Source organism: Melanotaenia boesemani, chromosome 17 (genome assembly GCF_017639745.1).
Source record: "Melanotaenia boesemani isolate fMelBoe1 chromosome 17, fMelBoe1.pri, whole genome shotgun sequence".
Taxonomy (NCBI): Eukaryota; Metazoa; Chordata; class Actinopteri; order Atheriniformes; family Melanotaeniidae; genus Melanotaenia; species Melanotaenia boesemani.
In genome coordinates, this window is record NC_055698.1 from 14,818,027 (window position 1) to 14,840,378 (window position 22,352).

General features: G+C 38.6%; 1 protein-coding gene across 2 annotated transcripts in view; it reads right to left on the reverse strand.

Moving 5' to 3' along the window:
* The window catches only part of gabbr2 (gamma-aminobutyric acid (GABA) B receptor, 2), a 189,191-nt gene that overhangs the window by 34,887 nt on the left and 131,952 nt on the right, over window positions 1–22,352 (reverse strand). For both annotated transcript variants that reach the window (XM_042012065.1, XM_042012066.1), the window contains exon 13: window positions 20,910–21,032. In XM_042012065.1, the coding sequence (XP_041867999.1) occupies window positions 20,910–21,032 (123 nt within the window). The remainder of the gene's footprint in view (window positions 1–20,909; window positions 21,033–22,352) is intronic.

Genomic DNA, 22,352 nt, shown 5'->3' on the forward strand with positions numbered 1-22,352 from the left:
GGCAACCGGTGCCCAAGGAGGAGCAGCAACTCAAACTATGTTTATTTCTTGCTTGCAATATTTGTACACAATCATAATTCATGCACCCATCTCAATACACACCATACTGACTAAAATTAGGTAAACCTTGATGTTAGCAAGTAAAGGTTTCCTGTCATTCTTTGTGTTCATAATCAAGTTTAGTGTGTGCATTTAAGGGAGACATAGAGGTGTGTGTACAGTAGAGTTTGATCTACCCTCTGCTACTTCAGCAGCAGGCAGGAAATCCATAGAAGTTAAACAATCAATTACTTCAGTTTTCACTGCTTGTTTCCCCAAGGACAGCAACCAGTCAATGCCAAGAATGTTGCAGCTGCGCCAGTCACACCAGAGGAGGATCCCACCTGAGCCCTAGTGTCTGGGGTAGGATGGGAGAAGCCAGATATTGATCATCATACTTGACATTTTGATATGCAAATTTCAGCTAAATTTCATTCTTTGACATGTGAAAATCTCCAGTCGAGTAAAAACTTGATTCCTTGACCTTTTTTAGAGATGGGACCAAGTGGCTCTGTTATACTGTAGGGGCATTTGTTGCAGTGGTTTGATACACCTGTTTGCCTTTGATAAAAAAGAAAGCAGACACATGTAGAAAAACACAATATATACTGCAGCTGTTCTGATGATAGTGGTGCCCCAATAGCGCGAGAGTACTACACCGTAAATATTAACAATGTGCAATCTCTGCACACCAGAAGAAAAACAAACTCTGTACCCTGTGAGTTCTGAAACTTCTAATTATTAAATTAGTGAAACTGAATTTTTGCAGTTTGGTACCCCCTGATAAAAGCTAATTCAGCATCTGTTTTACATTCTGTTTCTTCTCTGAGCTTTCTCCAGCCATTACAAGTCTATCTGATGTTGACTCTTGTCTTGCTCTTGCTCTGTCATTTTCTTTTCCCCGGTTCCTCTGATAAAATATTTTTGAGTTTCTTTAATGAATTAGCCAAACTGCATGTCCAAAACAGTCTGTGTGTTGATATCCAGCTGCTGGCTTGTGACATAGTGCCATAAAGCAGCTGTCATGTGATGCTCTGGGCTGGAACACAAAGTTGTAAAGCACAGTGTGTCAGTTCCAGGATGCTTCAGGGTAATGACGGCCCCAGGATTGTGTATAATGAATATCACTGTGCCATCAAAATGAGCCAGAAGCAGGAGTTTAAAGGTCAAAAACTTATGCAGTATTGCTTTAATGAAGGAAACCACTGTTAAATTGCATGGAAGCAAATTCCAGTTGGATAAAGTCAGCACAATAAGTTTAGCTGAAAGTCCATCCATCTACTTTTTTTTTATACCCGCTTGTTCCAATGCAGGGTCGCAAGTTTTTTGAAAATAAAACTGGTAAATACATGCCAATTCTGAAGTAGGTTACACTCAAGATAAGCAGCATCAAAAGGGACCGACATACACATCACTGACAGCCTCTGAAGCAATGTACTGTATGCACAAACTTACTTATCTGATCAATTTTAGCCCGTTTCAACCCAAACCTGCATTTACGTCATAACTCACAAAACAAGCTTATTGGTTCTGCTTCACAGATGTAAGGCTTTCTGTGTTCCAATCAAAAACTAGAAAAAAACACAGTTAAATATAGTATCAATGCCTTATAGCGTAGTGTTTTCTTTTTAAAGGAACACAAGTTTTTTTCACTGGAATAGGGTAGATAGTGGTGGGGGTAACAGAAAAGCTATACAGTCTACTATGTGTGTTGTACACAGGTTTCTTTTTAGTGTATCATCATTACTTAGACAAATCTGAAGGAATCCAAGTCAGGACGTAGACCTACAAAACCTACTTTTGCAACAATAACCTCAAGAAAGTGTTTCTGAAAGTGGTAGGAGAGAGATGCACAACTTTCAGAAGGAAGTTTGGACAAGAGCCTGATAGTTTCATTCATTCATTCATCCATTTATTCATTAATTCATTGTATACTGTTTATTCCAATTCAGGGTCGTGGGCACGTAGGTCATATTTGTCTAAAGTAATTTCTCACTGAATGACACGTTTTGTAGAATTGTTTCCTCCCCTGTGCTGTACCTTGAGAGGTCATAATCATATGCTACTGTGTAATAAAACATGCTGTTTGGCATATGGCAATCAACAAGGATTCCTCTAAGCTTAACCTCATTGAATATTCTATAGTGCATTTCAGAGCCCTCACCTACATATCCAGAGTGATCTCTTTCTGCATCATATGGCAAGCCATCGAACAGGGAACAGATGATAAGAGAACTGTGGCAAAGCAGAGTAATGGCTCCTCTCTGATGTCCCTGCCACATGGAGCTGGCAGAGTGACAGAGAGATTATTATTATCATCAGATGGTCAGATGGTGCTTGTTTTCGGGGCTCAGCTGGTTGGGTTTGGCCATCGGGATCATCACCAGGTGCTGTAACGTCCTCCTGGGCACAGACCCACCATTGGAGGGCACTGCAGGGTTGGCGCATTCCCTTGCAGGCAAGGTTGAGATTAGAGTAATGTTGAAAACACAGGATGAGTTGATTTTTACTCCTCTCTCGCTTTTCAGTAGGAGGACAGTGACAGAATCAGATCATATGAGTTTATCTGACTAAGGAGGAATGGATAGAGGGTGTAAAGAATGATATACAGGAGATGTAAAGAAATAAAGAATAAACTTTTGATAAACACCCAAAACAAAAAGGAAATAAAAGATGGGAAAGCCAAAGCAAAAAAAGAAGAAAATAAGACCATCTGTGAAATTGCAATGTTAGAGTGTGTCCTTGAAGGAATTTTGCCCAAAATGAAAGAAGAGAATTTCTCATCTGATTAAGGAAGATTAATTAAAAACCAAAGCCTTGTTAATTACACTCAGCTTCTCAGACAGATGAGCCCTCTGATGGGCTGTCTGTCCCTCACTGTAAGGCCCACCTCAGCTCCTTTGGTGTTGGCCCAGTTTATTTTCAGATTCTCCTTCTCTAATACATGTATGCATCTGAAGTAGAGTCATCAGGTCTCTTTGCTCTCCGTAAGAGGAATTCCAACTCTTCAGTGCCCTCTTCACTGATAAGATGCAGATTGCATTTGTAATATGCAAAGCTTGTACACATTTTATTCTATTTCATCAATTTCCAGATGCTTGAGGAGGCATAATGTAAAATCCGTGAGGGCTGAGTTGGGACTGCTTAAAAATACAAACAAAAAACAAAAAAAAACAAAAACAAAAAGCAAACTCTATCACTCCCTTGCTGCCACTTCTTATTTCTTTCCTTTTATAGGTGTAATGAAGAACAGTGAATATGCCTTGTTCCCTGTCTGTCTCTTTTGCTCTATCCCATCTTTCGTCTCTCCATTTCTCTGCCATCTTATTGATCCTCCAATCCAATCAGGCTCTTGCGGCAATGTGAATCTCATTTTGAGGACATGGCAGCACACTTAATCGGAGCACTTATCAATATCAGTATGTCTCAGGGAGGAACTCAAACTGTATATATAAAAAACTGTATTTTTGCTGACAATCATCACTACAAATAGTCAAATTGGAATTAAAAATAAATGGTTTCGGTTAACTTATTTACAATGTCCTATACTTACAATAGTCTAATCACGGGTGAGTATGAACAAATTGTGTTCATTAAGTTCTTGTGAAGTTTATTTTTCATAACAGGGCTATTAATATATACAGAGCAATATCTCATTTGAGGATTTGGTGGATATATGTAATGTATACTGAATGATATGAATGAGAAAACAGAGTAACAGAAGAAATGCAGCTTTTTAATGGGTGTCTGTAACCGGAGACCTTACTGCAGACAGTATGCTGTATATGAGAAATACTGCACTGCTGTGAGTCTATTTTGAAACTGCTCAGCCCGCATTCATGCACATAAATACTCGTACACATACATACATTCACTATGCCCCTCCCATCATTGCAGACCAGGGTGAGCTTGGTTTGCTTTCAGAGTGAGGTTTCTGTCCTACACCTTTTCCAAACTGTATGTGTAAGTGCACAGACAGCCAGAATAAAACACAGGTGGACAAATGTGCAGCAGACACAAACACACACAGCCATTGTGATTTGGTAAGGCAGTCAATTCTTCACAGTGTGTCAGTCAAGTTAATTACCAGACAGATGGCTGTCAGGCTGAGTAGGTGTGTATGTGTGGAAAAAGGAGGTAGGGACGCCTCCAGGACTACAACACTTCCTCTGTAAACCTACAAAAATAATGCATTTACAAAGGCAGGCGATAAATATAATGCACTAACACACACATGCATCAATAAGCTATCTGACAATCTGTGGACTCTGTTTACAGCATGCAAAGATCCATTCCTTCTGTCTCTTCATCTGTAAACTATTCTCTCCATCATCTCCTCTTACTCTTTCCCTCCTTTATGCACTCCTCACACCTCTTCTGCATCGCTGCTCTCTCACTAATCCACAGTGACACATCTCACAATTCGGATCTCACGCAGAGAACGCCTGCCTCGCTGCAGCTGATAATGTGCTATGTGCCGCAGAGAAGCAATCAGACGATTTAACACAGAAATAAACAGGCAGTTTGCACATGACAGGTAATTTATCATTTAAGACTATAATTTCTAGAAATCATATTTAGTTTTGGACATTTGCAGTTAAAATGCCAATAAGCCCCAGTTGCTCTAATCCACATTGACAATAAATAAATAAATAAATAAAATCAATCAATCAATTTATATATATATATATATATATATATATACACATATAAAGAAAAAACAGTGCTTTAAGAAGGACAGCAAAACTAGATGGATATGGTATGGTTGATGTACAGCCATATGACAAACATCTAATATACCCATCATGCACTCAGTGTATTGATCCAGGAATTCATCATCTCTTTATGCTCTTTGTGTTTCCAGAGGTTTGTGGATGGCAGCGGTGGCTGATGACACCGAGGGAGAGACATGAAAGTTGAAACCAGGCCTGAGGATAACTTGTTATATTAACTGAAGAAGAAATACCACCACAATTATGAAACATTTACTGATCCATTTGAAAAGGATTTCTATGAGCAGCAATACAGTGATATTTGGAGCAGAATTATCATGATAAAAATCGCAAATTCAGACATTTACCAACCCCCATGCACTTCACACGTAGAGCATACTCATTGACGTCATCACGCACAGAACTGTGGGATTTATCCACCATTTATAGGGAGCTTGTAAAGATCCAGGTTATTAATTAGTGCTGTTTTTGCATCGCAACGATTCTTCACTTCTCTTGTAAGGATGTTTCTTTCTAGCGTGTTTTTAGACATTTCTTTTAACATAGTTTACTTGTGAGAAACTTGAAAGTGTAGATGCAAACAGTAGCCAGGAATTGCTCTTTCCTCTTTCACCTACACCAGCTCTTCTTTTTAATCAGAGAGCTTTTTTGATCGTGCCTAAAGCCATAATATCAAACTTATTTTATCTAATACATGAGTTTCTGAAACCCTTACACAACTCACACGATGTTACTTAAAATCTAGTTGTATACAGCATGACATCTTTTCTGTCCCCTCATGGATTTATTGATGCTCTGCAGTTGAATGCAGTACTAGGGAGTCTTTTTCAAAATGGCTTTCTCCTAGGGTTATGCAAATAGTTAGCCAGAAATAAAAAAAAAAGGTTCAATTTTGTTAAACAGTCCAACAAAAAGCTCAAATAAAAACATGTATAATTTTCTCTCTGTTTTATATGTCAGGCTCTAACGACCGAGTTGAAAGCAAAAAGTGTGCAGGCTTGGCTGTAAAAAGGTAATGCATGTTAAGATCAAAGTAAGACAATTCGCATGGGCCAAATCCATTCTCAACATGCTTCACTCATAATGTCTTCAAAAGAAAAAAAAATAAAAATCTGGGCTCTTTGAAGACTCGACTTAAGAAATGACACGCAACAAAATCACAGGTTGGAGGTGGCGAGGCAGCAAGGTGAAATTCACATGTACAAACACATACACACACACTAAAAACACCACTAAGGCAGGCCAGAACCCATCTGTCATCACATCACATCACAGACAGAAGGCAACAGGGTACATTATTTGCTACATTTATCCAATCACAACTATGTAAAGGTGGAAACCTGCAGAGTAAAAGTCTCTCTGAAGGTTTACATGAGTCAGGGATTTCTCAATGACTTCACAAATCAAAAAGCAAGGACACAACAACTCAGCATTTAAAAAAATATGTACAAAATAGTAGTATTTGACTCGATGGAAATGCAAAAAGACTCCTCAAAGTTTCTTTTTGGGGGGTTGAATATAACTTGCTTTGCATTCTTTTTGTGAATGGAGCCACCTGATGAGACAAAAGATGAGATTTTGTACCCAAATATGAGCCAAAACAAACCCATGCAGAACAACAGTTGTATCATCTAATTATAATTTAGGAGCAGCACAGGTGTAGCACCAGGTTACTGCGGCAGCGCTGGGTTAATTATCTGACCTTTTTTGTCGACTGGCTCACATGCTCCCTGCTGATGGCAAGCACCAATCAATGTCACCCTTGGCAGTCTGATAAGAAGCCATAACACTCCTTATTCTCCCTGTCTCCCTCCCCCACAGTCTCTCATCAAATACTGTATCATCAACTTAATCTCCCCTAAAATCTCTATCTTGTAGTGATGGGTTATGCTTCAATTTTAGTTCATGGTCTTGCCTAGTAGCTCTTTGCCCTTCACCATTTCACTTTTGAAGCTCTTGTGTATTTTTGCAGGCTTCTCTCTATTGCTCCTTCCTTTTGGTCAGACTACCCTCTCCTCTTTTTGTCTCTCTTGAGTCCTTTGTCTGCTGTCACTCATGTCCTGTCCTGCAACGTTGCGCTACCTTTACTATTAAAGTAAATTCTGCAATGTGCTGGAGGCTCAAGGTCTTGAATTAAAAAATACTTCCACTTAACAGAATGTATTTGTATTCCCAGACTAATAATGCTGAGGCAGCACTGCCACTTTGTACACTCAGAAAAAAAAGTGCCTAATTGTACCTCAAGGGGTGCAAAGGCTTGTCAATATACAAGAGGGTACTGCTGTTGTACCCTGAACAGTGTGCACTTTGTGCCCTTGTAGTTTATACCTTATAAGGACCAGTGTTGTACTTCTGGTGGTACCCTAATTGAAAAAAATTCTGTTTCCCTCGACAGGCCAAAAGTGAAAAAATATCATCCACACTTACTGTACATGCTACTGAAGGCATCAAATGCAATGTGGGGTTTAGCATCTTATCCAAGTACACTTCAACATGTGGTCTGGAGAAACCTGGGCTCAAACCAGCAACTCTCTGAATGGCAGACAATAGCGCTTCCTCCTGAGCTCTAACAAAAGCTACCTTTTACAAAACATACTTCCCAAATGTACCATTTACAACTTGAAAACATAAATGTACCTTTCAAACTCACAAAATGGTACACATAAGCCTCATTTCCATCAATGGATGCGGGTCGGGATGGGGCGGTTAGGGTGTGGATATAGTTTGTAACCTGTAGTCTCGTTGCGTTCTTACAGCGAATTGTAACCTTACATGAGAGGCGAAGTATCAGGATGGCAATAGATGCCTCAGCTACGTAATAGCATGACACCATCGCAGCGCACGGCCTTGCTTAAAGTATAACCAAAACAAGACTCAGAAACAAAGGAGGAGTAGCGCGTCATCCAACAGTTTGTGTTCTTTCTTCTTGGCAGTGCTTCGTAATGCCATTTTAAACAGAGATTTAATCAACAAAAAGAAAATCTTTTGCTCTAAACAAGGAGCCATTCCTGCTCTGTTTTTATGCCATGTCACATGGGAAGTGTCTTTTTTTTTCAACCAGCACAGGGTGGGGCAGGGGGGTCACTGCCTCGGTTCATTGACAGTGAAAAACAAAATCTCCAGTCGCTCTTACAAAAATACAGTTCTAACACACTGCTGCTTATTAATTAATGAACCAATCTCTGAGGTTCACAGTTTATAGTGTATTGTAGTTCACATGACAGTACACACAGGACAACACTGTATTCATTTATTTTTAAGTATGTTTAATTGAAATATTTATCATTGTGACATTTGACACAGTCGACCACAACATCTTACAGGATCAACTGAAAAACTGGGCAGGACTTTATGCACCACAATGATCTGTTTTGAGTCCTATTTAAAAGACAGGGATTGCATTGTGTCTATAAATAACAATAAAATCAAGCTATAATAACCTGTGGAGTTTCCCAAGGCTCCATCTTGGGGCCACTGCTGTTCAATATCTACACTCTCCCACTTCCTCAAATTATGAAAAACAACAAAGTATGCTATCATAATTAGTCTGATGACACACAAATTCACATAACCATCTCACCACGAGACTGTAGCCTGATCCAAACACTGATCAAATGCAACCAAGAAAGATTGATAAAAAGTCAGCACTCAGCTTCTAGCAATGATGTTAAAAACTGACAACCAAGCCAGAAATCTAAGAGTAGTCATGGACTTAGATCTGGATTTCAGAAGTCTCATTAAAACAGTTGTGAAGTGAGCCAACTATTTACTTAAAGAACATATCAAGGATTAAAGGATTGATGTCTCAGCAGATTTAGAAAAACGTGTCCATTTATCTTTAGTAAATTAGACTACAGTAACGCTGTCCTTACAGGTCTCCTTAAAAGCTCATCAGACAGCCGCAGCTGCTCGAGTCCTCAAAAAGACCAAAAAAGTAGATCATAGAACTTCAACCCTGAGAGCTTTACACTGGGTCCTCGTCTGTCAAATAACTGTCTAATCCTGCTGCTAGTTTTAAAAGCACTGAATGGTTTAGAGGGAATCGATTTGATTGGGCAGATACTTTCCAAGATTTTCACATCTTTGTTTAGTTTGTTCTTACAATAAATGTTAGAGCTTAAAATTAATAATAGAAATAATAATAAATAATAAAAGTTATTCAGAGAAAAACCACCTGCATAAATTAAGCTCAGGTCTTACCAAAAAGAAAAGCTTTCAGAATCACACAAACATATAACAAAGTCAAATAGACTAAGATAAAGAACTACTTCAAGAATCACTTGGAACTAAATGTACCTCAAAGTGCACCTTGTTACTTTCATCATCATCGCCAACAGACACAGTCATTGCCATCATCAAGTGCTGCATTGCTGTCTTGTTTTTATAACTCATCAAGTCTGTGCCCAGATAAGAAAGAGCTGCCTTGCCCAGAATAGCGAGCTCACGTATGTGTTGAGATACTGAGCCGTAATGGTATCCTTTGGGCTTTGGATGAGCAGAGAAGGAACACTGATAGATGTGTCTGGTCACTGATAGAGGGTGTTTCTGGTATTAAAGAGGCAAGAAAATGGAAAGAGAGAAAGAGACTAAATTAATGGATGGAAGAAATGTGAGAAAGGGCAGGAGGCCAAAGAAAGAGGGAAACAAGAAAAAATATTGTGCTCTGTAGATAGTATACAGGGGAGGAAGGGAGGCTAAGTAGAATACCTGAGTGTATACCTGTTTAAGCAAAATAAGAAACAGCATTTTAGACATTGTTTTTACAAAACACTAAAACCATTGCTTAGCAACTTTTGGATCCAATCACACACAGATTACACCACATTTTTAAAACAGTTTTAAATAGTCAAGTGAATATAAGTTCATACAAAGAAATTGCTGAACATTTATTATTTTACATATAAATTCTTGTATTTTTAAAGTGCAATACAATTACCACTTCTGCTGCAACTGTGCAAACTCTTGACACCACTTTTAATTGTGAAAGACTTCTAATTGGGCAGTTGCATACCCCTCAAGCTCAATCAGCTGTTGTCTAGCATCTGCAATGGGGAGGGGGGGAATAAAGAGGCCTGGGCAAAAAGTGAAAGTGCAGCAAAAGAGAAGTGCATGTGATGGTGGAGGTCAGGATAATTTACTGTGCTTGGGCTTGTTTTGTTTGAGAGAAAGAGAGACAGTCATACAGGGAGGCGAGGGGAGGCAGTGAAAGAAAAATCACACAGTACAGACTGTAGAGGTGGGGAGAAGGTAAAAGGTGGCGGATGCTGCCATCCAATTCTATTTTCGACAGATTCACTTGAACAGGTTCAGTCATGCACAACCACATGTCCAATTTACCAGCTAGAGTGTCAACAAATACAGCATCTCTGAAGCAGCCCTTAAAGTGCTTTCCTGCATGATTCACTGATAACGCTGTCAGCTTACACATATCGTACCCTACTGTCCCCACAAGACAAGTGCCAGTCCATAACTGAGCAAATACTCTCCACATAACTCATAAAATCCTGTGTAAATTAAAACCTCTGGTGTCTTGGTTAGATATCCAGGTTTGCCCTCCCCTCTCAAAACTAACTCAGGAAACAAAAGGCAAAAAAACAAACAAAAAAAAAAAAACATGTGAAAATGTTCCTAAATTTTAGAAACAGTTTTGTAGTATCTACTAGTTATGAGCAACTGCTGACAAAAAAACAAAAAAAAAAACCAAACAAACAAACAACAACAAAAAACGACAACAATCGCTAAAATGCTATATTAGTACCTAAATCTAAATTCATATATAACTTTAAATTATAATCATGCAATATTGAATAACTGAAAGATTGGACATGTGTACAGATATACATCCTGACAAATATTTGATTTAACTTTGAGAATTCCACTCACAATTCAGACTAGTACCAATTTAATTGTTAAATAGACAATGGAAGTTGTATATTGTTGGTATGTTCATTCTAATGAGTAAACAATAAGACACCTATGATTACAAAAATTACAAAATGATAATAAGGTCAAAGCCATTAGGCTCCAGTAGCTAGCTGGGATGAATGCCATGATATCCAGGGTGCACCAGATAAACCCACCCCCAACCCAACGGTCCAACGTGAAAACACCACCCTCCTATGCTCACCACAAAATGTATCCTAGTCTTAAGCTGATTACAAATGGTTGTATTTCTTCCCATATAATTAGTATGTTAAGCTTGAAGTTACAGTGTACAGCATTAAGAAAGACCTATGAGCAAAAAAAAAAAAAAAGAAAAAAATCCTTAAAACTATGTTTCACTTAGAATCTGTTGCTTGTTGTTTTCCTTACTGTAGAATGTAGAACTCATTTGTAAAGTGGGGAAAAGGAGAATATTACTGTGATGAAAGGCACTGAGAAGAAAGGGCACTGCAGAATTAAGTGGAAGGATTAGTAGTTGTTATTAGGGCATGTTTAAATAATGGAAGATCAAACTTATATAATGCAAGAGGAAGCAGTGGCTTTGTGTTTACATTTAAAAGAAATTGTGCCTGTCAAATTCAACCTTAATTTTATGAGTTTATAATGCAGCTCTCTTTATATAGGTTGAGGCGTTTGTTCTGCCCAAGTTGAGGTAAGTAGAGACCTCTCACAGCTGATGGCAAAACTATAAACAGATTTGAGTATACCCAAGATAAGACCTGTGACACATTTAGGATACAAAATAGCAGGCAGTGTCAGAGGCACCATGCTGTTTGGATTCCACAAGAATGCAGAACCTGGCACAGAAAAGGTAAGAACTCTGATATGTGTCTCTGTAATATCAAGTAGGAAATATTGAGGTAGTTATGTGGCTTCATATCAGCTAGATGACAATTATAGATATTAGTGAACATCATTTGGGGAAATGGCTGATAGATAGAGCAGAGTGTTATGTTTTACATTCACTGTAGTATTTAGATTTTATGTAAATAATGATTCAGCATACAGTCATAATACTTGGCTAATAATGCATCCCTTGGGGCAGAGGTGCCCAAGTCCAGTCCTCAAGAGCTAGTATCCTGCAACTTTTAGATGCATCCCTTCTCCAACACATCTGAATCAAATGGCTGAATTCCCTCATGCACATGCCATTCAGCTCGGCAGAGGCCTGGTAATGAGCCATTAATTTGATTCAGATGTGTTGGAGAAGGGATGCATCTAAAAGTTGCAGAATAGTAGCGCTCAAGGACTGGACTTGGGCACCCCAAGCCCTTTGGCACTCACACACTCATACCAATCTCCAAGAATGTGTGAGGTCTACACCTATCACTTTTGTTCTTTTCTTCCAATCTGTTTTCCCTTCAGAGGTGGTCGATGAGATGAGGCCTAGGTGGGTGGTGGTTATCCCTTAATGACCCAGTTTACTTTGACAAGGCATTGATCTCAGCCAGTGCTTTACTTAACACTAACAAAGAAAGCCTCAAAGCCCATCTTAGCTTCATCTTAGCACTGATAATGCTGCATGGATAATGCAATAGATTATGCTGTTCTTTATTCTACTGAATAAATACTTCATGAGTCTCAGTTTTTGTCATATCCAATCATTGTCCTTTTCACTGTGAATATGATTACAACTGAATAAATCTTTGTATTATCTGAGACCAAACATGAGAGACTGGGCTGTATTTCTATACACGTTTCCAGAGAACCACCAACTTTTATTTACAAGAGAATAGCATTTTGAGATTATGTGTCAGTTTGACTAAATGTAATGTAGACTCTTCTTTCCACTCACTTTTTCAGAGCATGCTGATAGTGAAACAAGAGCTCGGTGTCCTTCAGACGGCATTCACTCAGTCAACAGTTGACTTCGTGAGCAAGCAGGAGGAATTGGAGCTTCAACACTACAGGTACAGACTGTGTGTGTATGTTTGGGCTTATATGTGTAGTCTTAAAAGATAACATAGGGGATTTTGCATCTGATAGTCAAATCAGGTGTAATTCAGATACTCTTGAAAAAGCACATCAAAGACGTCTAAATTTCTGAATGTATTTTTCTCTGGCTTCATTTAGTTTTGGTATGACATTAAAATCAGTTTGCTGAAAAAGTTATTTTAAATTATTATTCCAATCTAACTATATGTTCTTGCTCACAACATCAACAAATCTCATCTTTGGTCTTCTAGGTTGCCTGTCTCTTCATACCCAGAGTATTTTTAATTACATATATTTCGCTGATGCAAATAGCTCAGGACAAACGCTGACAGTGAATATTTAAGAGCTTGTTAAGTCATGTTATGGAATTGCAATGTCAAGTATAATTTTTCAAACATAGTATTGCATTTAATTATTGAGGTCAACTTCATTAATGCATATAAGGGAAGCAAAATATTTACCTCCCCCAGAGTTAAGGATATGTTTTTAAGGCAGCGTCTGTTTGTCTGTTAGCAACATAACTCAAAAAGTAATGGATGGATTTTGATTAAATTTTCAGGAACTCTCTGAAATGGAACACCTGGATCTGGATCACCTCCTGGATCCAGGAATATTTTAAAAGATTCTTTAGAGGTGCAGGGTAGGCACAAATATCCAGGAACATATGTGACCTTTGTCACATTTGGGTCTTTTACTTGTAAAAACATAAGGTTGCTAAAGTGTAAAACCATTGGATTTTTTTAAGTGTTGATCCTCATATACATTTTTCTTTGGTTTTCGGAGGGTTTCCTTTAAATATGCCAAAAAAATTGTGTTGCACATGGCTGCTGTAATCAAAGTTGTTCAACATACAACAAGAGATTATTCTTCATACTACCAAAAAAACCCACAAAATCCTAGAAAGATGTGATAACTGGCTAGTGGCTATCAAGCATGTCAATGCAGACCTTGGAAATATTCAGCAATTTCTTCAGATCATTTTGTGATTGGTGAGGAAAATACATTTTGAGGGTGATGTGAATCATCGACTGGATACAGGGATTATTTAAAGGATTCTTTACTGTTGGGAGACATGGATAATTTTGCCAGTACAGCTCCTAACTCAACAGATAATACCCAGAAACACTGGCAATAAATAAATAAGTAAGTAAGTAAGTAAGTTATAAGATGACATCATGGTAGTTGTTAAAAACACAAGCAGCTAACTCAGGGTGTGTTTCCAGGGTCAAGAATTCTAAATAAGATGTGGCATCTATCCTGATGAAGGAAACAGTTATATTAGCTTGAAAGGTTGGCATGGGGTTGGTAACTGGGTGGGCTGTTGGGCCTTTTGGAGTTTTTCTCAGGTGAGTTACCTGTGACTTGGCTAAAACCTGCGCTCTCTGAGTGCTTATAGTTTTTTTTTGTTGTTGTTGTTGTTGTTTGTTTGTTTTGTGTGTGTTTCTTGCAAAAAGGATTTCCATTAAACGATTAGGAAGTTTTGGTGAGTTTGCACTAAAGGACCAATGACTTTAAAAACACATGCATGGTACTTTAACCAGACTTCAAAGATTTGTATAAACATTTATTCTAGCTGACCCTGACATGCATAAAATTCTATAGAAGGAACTGAATCAGCAATCAACAACATCTGTTTCTAGAAACATTACTGGTATCTTTCATTCCTTGGCTACACAAGCAAATTTCTCTGATATGTCCTTTCAACACCGAAACTCATTGGAAAAGAGTCCAGTTGTTGGCCCCTACCTTTGAAGAGGTAAAATCCAACAACTGAGCAGAGTGGTGAATAATGTGAGAGAAAGAAGCACTGGAATGAAACAGGATGGAGTGGAGGAGAGAGGGTGAATAAAGCATGAAAAGAGAAAGCAGACTGTTTCAGGCCACTCGGCTGGTCTCCGCTGGCCTTTTTGTCACAGGTTTGCCTTTCTGCTTTTTCAGCACATACCCAAGGGATAGGAGTGGGTCAAATGAAGAAAAGCAAGCGAGAGACAGAATGAAGTAGGAGGTATATAATAGAACTAGGTCTGCAAATAACATGATGCTGATGGAAAAATTCTCACAGAGCGACAAAGTGAAATGGATAGATGGCAAAGGTGGAGTTCAGGAGACCCAGACAGTTCCAAAAATAAGTAAACAGAATGTGAAATTTTTTTTAACATTAAATAAAAGAGAAGCAATCGAATGTGAGACAACTTCATTCCTGGGGGAATAGGAGAGAGGACCTTATCATTGCTTGTGACTCAAGTAAATGTGTGTAACATGAGTGAGTAAAAGTTGAAACAGGCAATGGCCAAGTAATCACAGTCACTTAGGAACTTCAGTGAATTATTAATGTAATTACAAAGCTTGAAATTACATGTGTAATGCCACATTAACAGTCCTACATGCACATCTATGCACTGGAGCTGACAAATGGCGATAGATGATGTTTACAATGAAAATATTCAAGAATTAGCGAGCAGTCACATTATAAACAGTACTATGAAGAGTCTGCATGAAATGCCAAGAATACTGTAAATAGTGACACTTAAATGTAGAATCATGCTGATAACAGGTGTTGGCTGTCAAACTGGTCAGATGTAATCATTAATAGAAATTACAGCAGGTGGAAAAACTGGTAGTTTCATCTGTTACCCATAAGCTGTCTGCAGTGCTTTTATATATGTATGTAAATATTTTAAAAGCATATTTTTTTTCTCTCAGTGCTCTCAGTGAAAGAAATTGCTGTAGAATAAAAGTTTTCTGATTGTGTTAAATGGTATAAGTTAGAAAAAGAAACAATGGAAACAAGCATGCTAAGACCAAATAACAAAGACCTCAGCAGTGCCCTTAACACTCAGGTCCCTTTAGTGCTACATCTCAGCACTCTCCTCATTGCCCAGCCTGACTTCGATGTACCTGCCTCAATCTCCATAGCTGATAATGAGAAACCTATTTACCATCACCCCATCATCAGAGGGATGAATATTTCCACATTAAACGTGAGCAGTGAGTCATACTTTGGCATGCCACTCTGCGGATTTTGTATTAGTAACAGGTAGGTGCATTGTCTAAGTACTAGAATAAAAAAGCTCCCCCTCCCTTGATCTCTTTCTCTTAGCCTAACTGCATACAGGTGGGGGCAGCAGAATTAAAATGAAAATAAGTATGCATACCTTAAGTGTGTATGTGTGTAAAGACTCTTTCTGCTCCAGAAAGTCCCTGATGATCTATCAGCTCGGCACATAAAATTCTATGTGGATGCTTAAAATCGTCTCAGCATGCATCACCATGCTGAAGTGAATGCCTCAACCCATTATTTTTGTCTCATGAATCAACAGCGCTGCTCACTGCGTTACGGATGTCAGAAACCATGGCCGTTGCCATGGTGATGCCACACTGCAATATTCTGTTGCAGCTCGCTTGCCTGCCGATGCTTGCAGCAGCTTCCAAGCTGGGGGAAAAAAAAACTAAAGGGTGAGGGAGGGGAGGAAGACATGAGGAGAGACTACAGTAGTGGGAGTCTGCGGCAGAATGCTAATCATCCTGTCTTGACAGTTTGTCCTTCATTACGCAAGAGTCAATGCCAAGGACCACAAGTGAGGACATCAATGCATACGCAAACATGCAGGCATACTATATGTAAAAAACATGGCAATGCATGAATGGGCACTTTCCACATACATCTTTATAGAGGATAAGCAACATACAAGGTGATGGTCATAAAACACAGGAAAAAGAACTAAACTCGCATGATTCAACACTTGCGTATACATTGACAATACAACATGTGTCTGGGCTGCAAGGCTTAATCTGCTGGCTGCCAGCAGCCCATTAACAAATGCTCAATTATTAAAGAGCCACAAAATGGATTTAATTGCTCACTGCAGCCTGATCTTTCCATTAGCATTCCTGGGATGTTCCTGAAGCAGCCTGAATAATTCCTGTTTTTAGGGAGCTCTCTGGGAAAGAAAGACACTGACATGCAGTTTTCCCTGTTTTATAATGATTCAGAAGAAGTGCAACAATTATCATCTTAGCTAAATTACTGTATATTGTATTGACATTTTTTTTTAATTCAGCCAGCTGGGCTGTGTTTCATGCACAATGCACAACAAAGACAGATCAGAGGCCAGGCTTCTTTAAAAGGTTAGGGGCAATGTCAAGGTCACAAGTCCTGTCTGGTGGAGAGACGTGATCATAAACTGTAATTAAAGCTACAGGTTTGAAGTGCAGCCGTAAAATTAGACTTTGGGGTCACCCTCTTCTGAAACACATCACTCTCTACATGATCTCTTGCCCTCTTTTACTTTTATTTGTGAGGGTATTAAATCAGTCATGTTTGATGAAGCATTCCACAAGGATCTATTGTCAGCCTCTTCAGTTTCATCGTCCTGTTAATGCTAATAAAAGAGGTAAAGGGGAATGGCCTGGTTTTGCTGATGGTAACTCATTAAGCTTAGCCTGCTGGTTTCAGAGCAGAGGGATTACCCTTGAAGGACTTTGTCCATGTTTCCAATGAGTACATCCCAGGAGTATGTCACGAGTGAGATCATTTTACCTAAAATCTCAATAACAAGCACTTGACCACTTAAAATACATAGAAGTGCTCACCTATAGAACCACATAACCACACAAGCTGTGTCAGGACCCATGTTGGTTTTGAGTCTCTTAAGACATCCTTTTTTGAGATAGTTTAAAAACAAATGTGCTGGACCAGCCTGCTGTCGCACCACTGCATTGTCATACTGCAAACCCTTGGGTGCAGCATGGTCTAATCTCAATTCTCCATTGTGCGAAAATGTGAGGGTGGAGGAGGAAAGATTTTGATAAAGACAGAAAGAAGACAAAAAAAAAAAAAAAAAAAAGGAGAAGAGACAATAGCAAAGTCACAGGAGAATGTTGGCCTAGTAATATGTGATAGCTTACAAGAAACTAGGAAACTAAATGCCTTCCCCTTCACATAATTACTGTAAGTCAGAGCTAGTCTCACTGGCTCCTAAGGCAGTTAAAGTAACCCGTCACCCCGATTTGTTAGTGGTGAAAGAAGCAGATTCAGACTTCACTTTTGTAAAAGTACAAAACGTTCCACAGCAAAAGTGTTACCTAAGTAAGATTAAGTATATTCTAAGTGTAATCAGGCAAAGAGTACTTAAAATACTGTAGAAAAAAAAAAAAAAAGAAAAAAAAAGAAATGAGCAATATCTTACTATTGAAATTAATATAGGTTGCACCCAGTCTGCCAATTATTTTCTCAAACAACTAAGTGTAGAATTAAAGAAAATAATCTCTGAGCTCAAAGAGAATCTTTTACAATCTTCACTTTGTCCAAGCCTCTAAATAAACAAAAGTTTAATTAGAAAAGGAAATGATGGGACCATGAAATATCAATATTTTTCTCATTAACAAGGACTCAGCATAACAAGTTCCTTATCAGTTTAATTAAAATCAAGATCTAAACAGAGTTAAAATAAAGGATATAGTTAAGAATTTATTCAACAGCAAAACACTAAATTAGCTTTAAATTACAATAACCTTAAAACTATAGTGAAGTAGAATTACACGTTGTACTTTAATGCACCACTTGAGTAAAAGTAATTACATTCCACCACTGCAATTTGTTTTTCCCAAATTCAACAGCAGTAACAATTTAAATGCTTATTTTTCAGAAGGCTTTCCCCTCAGGAACCTCTTGCTTTCTCAGGTTCACAATTTTATGCTTCATACTCTGTTCAACCACCAGCTGCCGCTGCATGAATTACATGAACATGATTAATGCCTTGTCTTGTCAGGCAAACTTGCATTCTCTCTTTTTCTGATTCATTGTGTCTTACACCCATTGTGCCAACACAGCATTGAAATGAATGCAGTGCTTGTACTATTTTAGTCCAGCAGTTATGCGGGTCTCTCTTGGAAAATAGTTGTATTGGTATCTCTATAAAATTCACCTCAGCATCTAAAACCACATTTGATAGATACTTTATTATCTTTTTTTCCTTGGCCCCTTTCTTCTCCTTAAGTCATTTTCATGTATTTGGGTTACCTTCTGCTTTGCGGTCCCAACCTGACAGGCCTGCTGGCCCTGGGCAGAGAGGCGCTTCAGGTTGTCTCTCCCCTAGCTTAGCCCCAAGAGTCCATTACTGCTGGTGGTGGAAATCTGGCAGACTGGGCAGGCGTGTGGAGCCTATGCCTCAGCTCAGGCATGCAGATCCACAGTCCCAGGGGAAATGCAGACTCCTACACTCAGTAGTTTATAGATTCACAACACTCCCTTGGCCAGGGGCTTAGAGTCAGAGAATACTCCACCAGGACCCAACTGCTAACACTGACAACATTCACAAATGAATATGTTAAGTATGGCTTTGCTTCACCCTTTAGGCAGGCTTAAATATATAAGTGCTGATAAGCACAATGGAAATATGGCTTTGTCTAGAGTTGTAGGATTGTGGCATACCTTTAAAGTACACCAAACGTGTTGAACAGAGTGTAAATAGGTCTGGCAGTATACAACATACCTCTCCCACAGGAATGCTTTCTTCAGAGACCAAGAGAGAAGGAAAAAAAATAATCTCCCTCGATAGATGAGGACTATCCATAATTTCACAAGATTTTTATTAAGCTAATGACTGAAAAAAAATGTCCAAACAAGGTGAGAGACATCAGAATACTTTCTATCTCCCTGCAGCATCTTAGCAACAAGAAAAAAACAAGAAAATCCATCTAAAATGATCGAAAGAAGTCTTGATGAGAATCCTGCCCTTGTCTCTGACCCTGTGATTACCTCTGTTTAGAATAACGGTCAATGAGGATGTACCATTGCCATCAGCTCCTGAGGTCCTGGGCTCTTGGGAGGCAGTTAACCATCTCATGAACTACATCCTAATGTCTAAGAGACTTGGAAGATGACTCACGTCGGTTTTCAGTAGTACAAATGGTTGGTGGGCTTTATAATTTAGCCTGAACTGAAGTGGAATAATGTTTCCTGCTTGTCAGCTGTTAGTAAAGTAAACATAGTTCCTCATTGTCCATTTTTAAAACTCTTCTTAAAACCTATTTTTATTCCTTGGCTTTCAGCCCAGCATGAGATTGTTTCTGTTCTGTGCTGTGGTTTGTTTTATTTATTTGTTCAATTAAATATTTATATATTATTTATTTCCCTGTTAACTGTTGTATTTTTGTGTTGCTTTGTCTGTTTATGTACAGCACTTTGTTTCAACTGTAGCTGTTTTAAAGGGTTTTATAAATAAAGCTAAAAAAGAAAAAAAAAGATTCCCCATTCTTGGTCATTATTCCTTAAGGAAAAGCAGCAAGGGGCTTTTCTAGACTCTGACACATTCAGTACTTGTCAGATTAATTGAAACTGTGCATGTATGAAAGAATCTATAGAGACTGACAACCATGCATGCTTACACTGGCACTTTCAGCATATTTAGAAACATCATTTAAAAAAATATGGATGTTTTAGGAATGTGAGAAGACTATAGAAAACATAAACAAGCACAGAGATAAAAAAAAAGCAGCCTGAGACAGCATACCATTAGCAGGACTGAATAAAAAAAAACTCTTAACTACTTTCTATCTCTCCCAAAAAAACATTTTTTTGTATAACTTAGGAAACGCAAAAGCTCAGAAACCTCCTGTGTTAAAATGGACATTTTACTCAGTAGAATCAAACTTCTTCTGCATGATAACTCATCCTACAGAAATGTGTGACAGAAGTCATTTTTACTAAAATATAAGCATAAGCAATTCCTGTTAAATCATAATCTGGATTATTTTAATATCACACACGGTCTTGGGCTGATATATAATCTATCGCACTAAAAACACATCACATCTCAAACTTCTAATGCCAGCCCTACAGTATGCTCATTTGAGCCTGCTGGGCACACAGCTAGTTCTAATCTGTATCAATATCAGAAAATCTCATTCTACTCTTTACCAGTCACAGTATAGCAGTGTTAATATCTACTCAACACTTTGCAACCTCTCCAGCCAAGAGAACATGATGCCAAGTGTTTCTTTTCCAGTGGGCCTTGCCAACGTCTCCCATCCAATCTGGCAAATGTTCGGCCATGGGATGAGCACAGGAGGCAGGAATGGTTCACATCCTGACCCAAAAATAACTAGCACAATAAACCTGCTTGTGATATAGGCTGAGGCACACATTTTGTTTTTCTGAACTAAAAAAACACAACAACAAAACAACAACAAATAAAATTGTAGCATCGTGGAGCCCAAATTTGGACAAGATGAGAAAAAGATCAAATGTACACTGACCTCTAGGCTGTATTCTTCCACAGTCCTTCTGAGCGGATCCACAATCTGCCAGCAGATGAGAATGCACAAGTCGATTAGCAGCATCCCGCCAACGATAATCAACAGCTTCTGGTCCTTTATGATCTGTAGAGAGAGAGAGAGGGGAAAATGAAATACTTCTATTAGCAAAATAGCTTAACAGCTGCTAATGTTTGTGCTAAAGAGTCATTTTAAACCACATTTTGCATTGACTAGTATAATTATAACAACAAAGAGATTGTAACCCATGACCAAGAACCTTAATAGCATTACATTTAACATTTCCTCATGCTAGGGACCTATATAGGGTATTGAACAGATTTACTTAAATTGCCAAAGGCTTAACATTTAAAGACTGATGGGATCGCAGTCGTACCCAACGTTGTGTAGGTTGGCCATCCCATCAGGAGCACCAGTTCCTGAGCACCAACATCAGGACTAACTTTAAGACAACCAATTTTAAAGCATTAAAACCACAAGGCAACGTAATTTCCATTAGAACAAGAATATCAGCAAACCCCATTCTGTTGCAGTGTGGTGTGAGCTTCTGCTGAAGATCCACCAAACAAGAGCCAGTGCTGTCAACCTCTAAAGCCCCTCTGTTTGTACCCTGGACTTTAGAGGGATAAAAGTCATGACCTGTTTGTGATCTTAATTTATAATAGTGTTTGACTGCCCAGAACCACAGATCAAAGCAAAGGTCAGGGAACACAGGCCAGGCACTGTTTGGAGAGTATCACACAAGCCAGAAGCAACTCGCACAGGTGTCCAGCCCCCAGCTGAGTTCAGGATGAAGCACATGAGGGGAGCTTTTCTTTTGATCTATTGACTTTTGATGATGCTGGCAACGAGTAGATGTGGGCAAGGCAAGACAAAGAACATTTCATGCAAAACAAATAATGTCCAGACTGATATCAGGGGCTGGTGTGGCTCAGGGAGTAGGGTAGGTCATCCTCTTTAGAGGGTTACTGGTTTCATCTCTAGAGCCACTAATCTGGCTGTCAAAGTCTCACAAGGAAAAAAAACACTACCACAAGTTATGAGGTTATGGATGATGGAAAAAGAACTCCATGTATAAAATAAAGGGCCGTGTTATGACTTGTAATTTAAAGTGCTTGGAGCAGCCTAAGGAAAAAGAAAAATCCCAACCTTCATTTGGCTCCCGTTGTTGTTCGCTATTGCATCAAATGTTACTTAAGAATCTAAGAAACTAAAAACAAAAATTGTACATGTGGCCTTGACATGAGTGAAAACAGAAAGACTAATACTTAAAAGTACTGAGTATGCTCAGGTATGAGATTTTGTCAAACTACTGTTTTTAAGTTTGAAAAACAAACTCCATGTTCAATCATTAAAGAAAAAAAAAAAGAAGTGAACTTTACAACTGTTGTATATAAGAGTTGTATCAGAGGGGTGGCCGGGTTC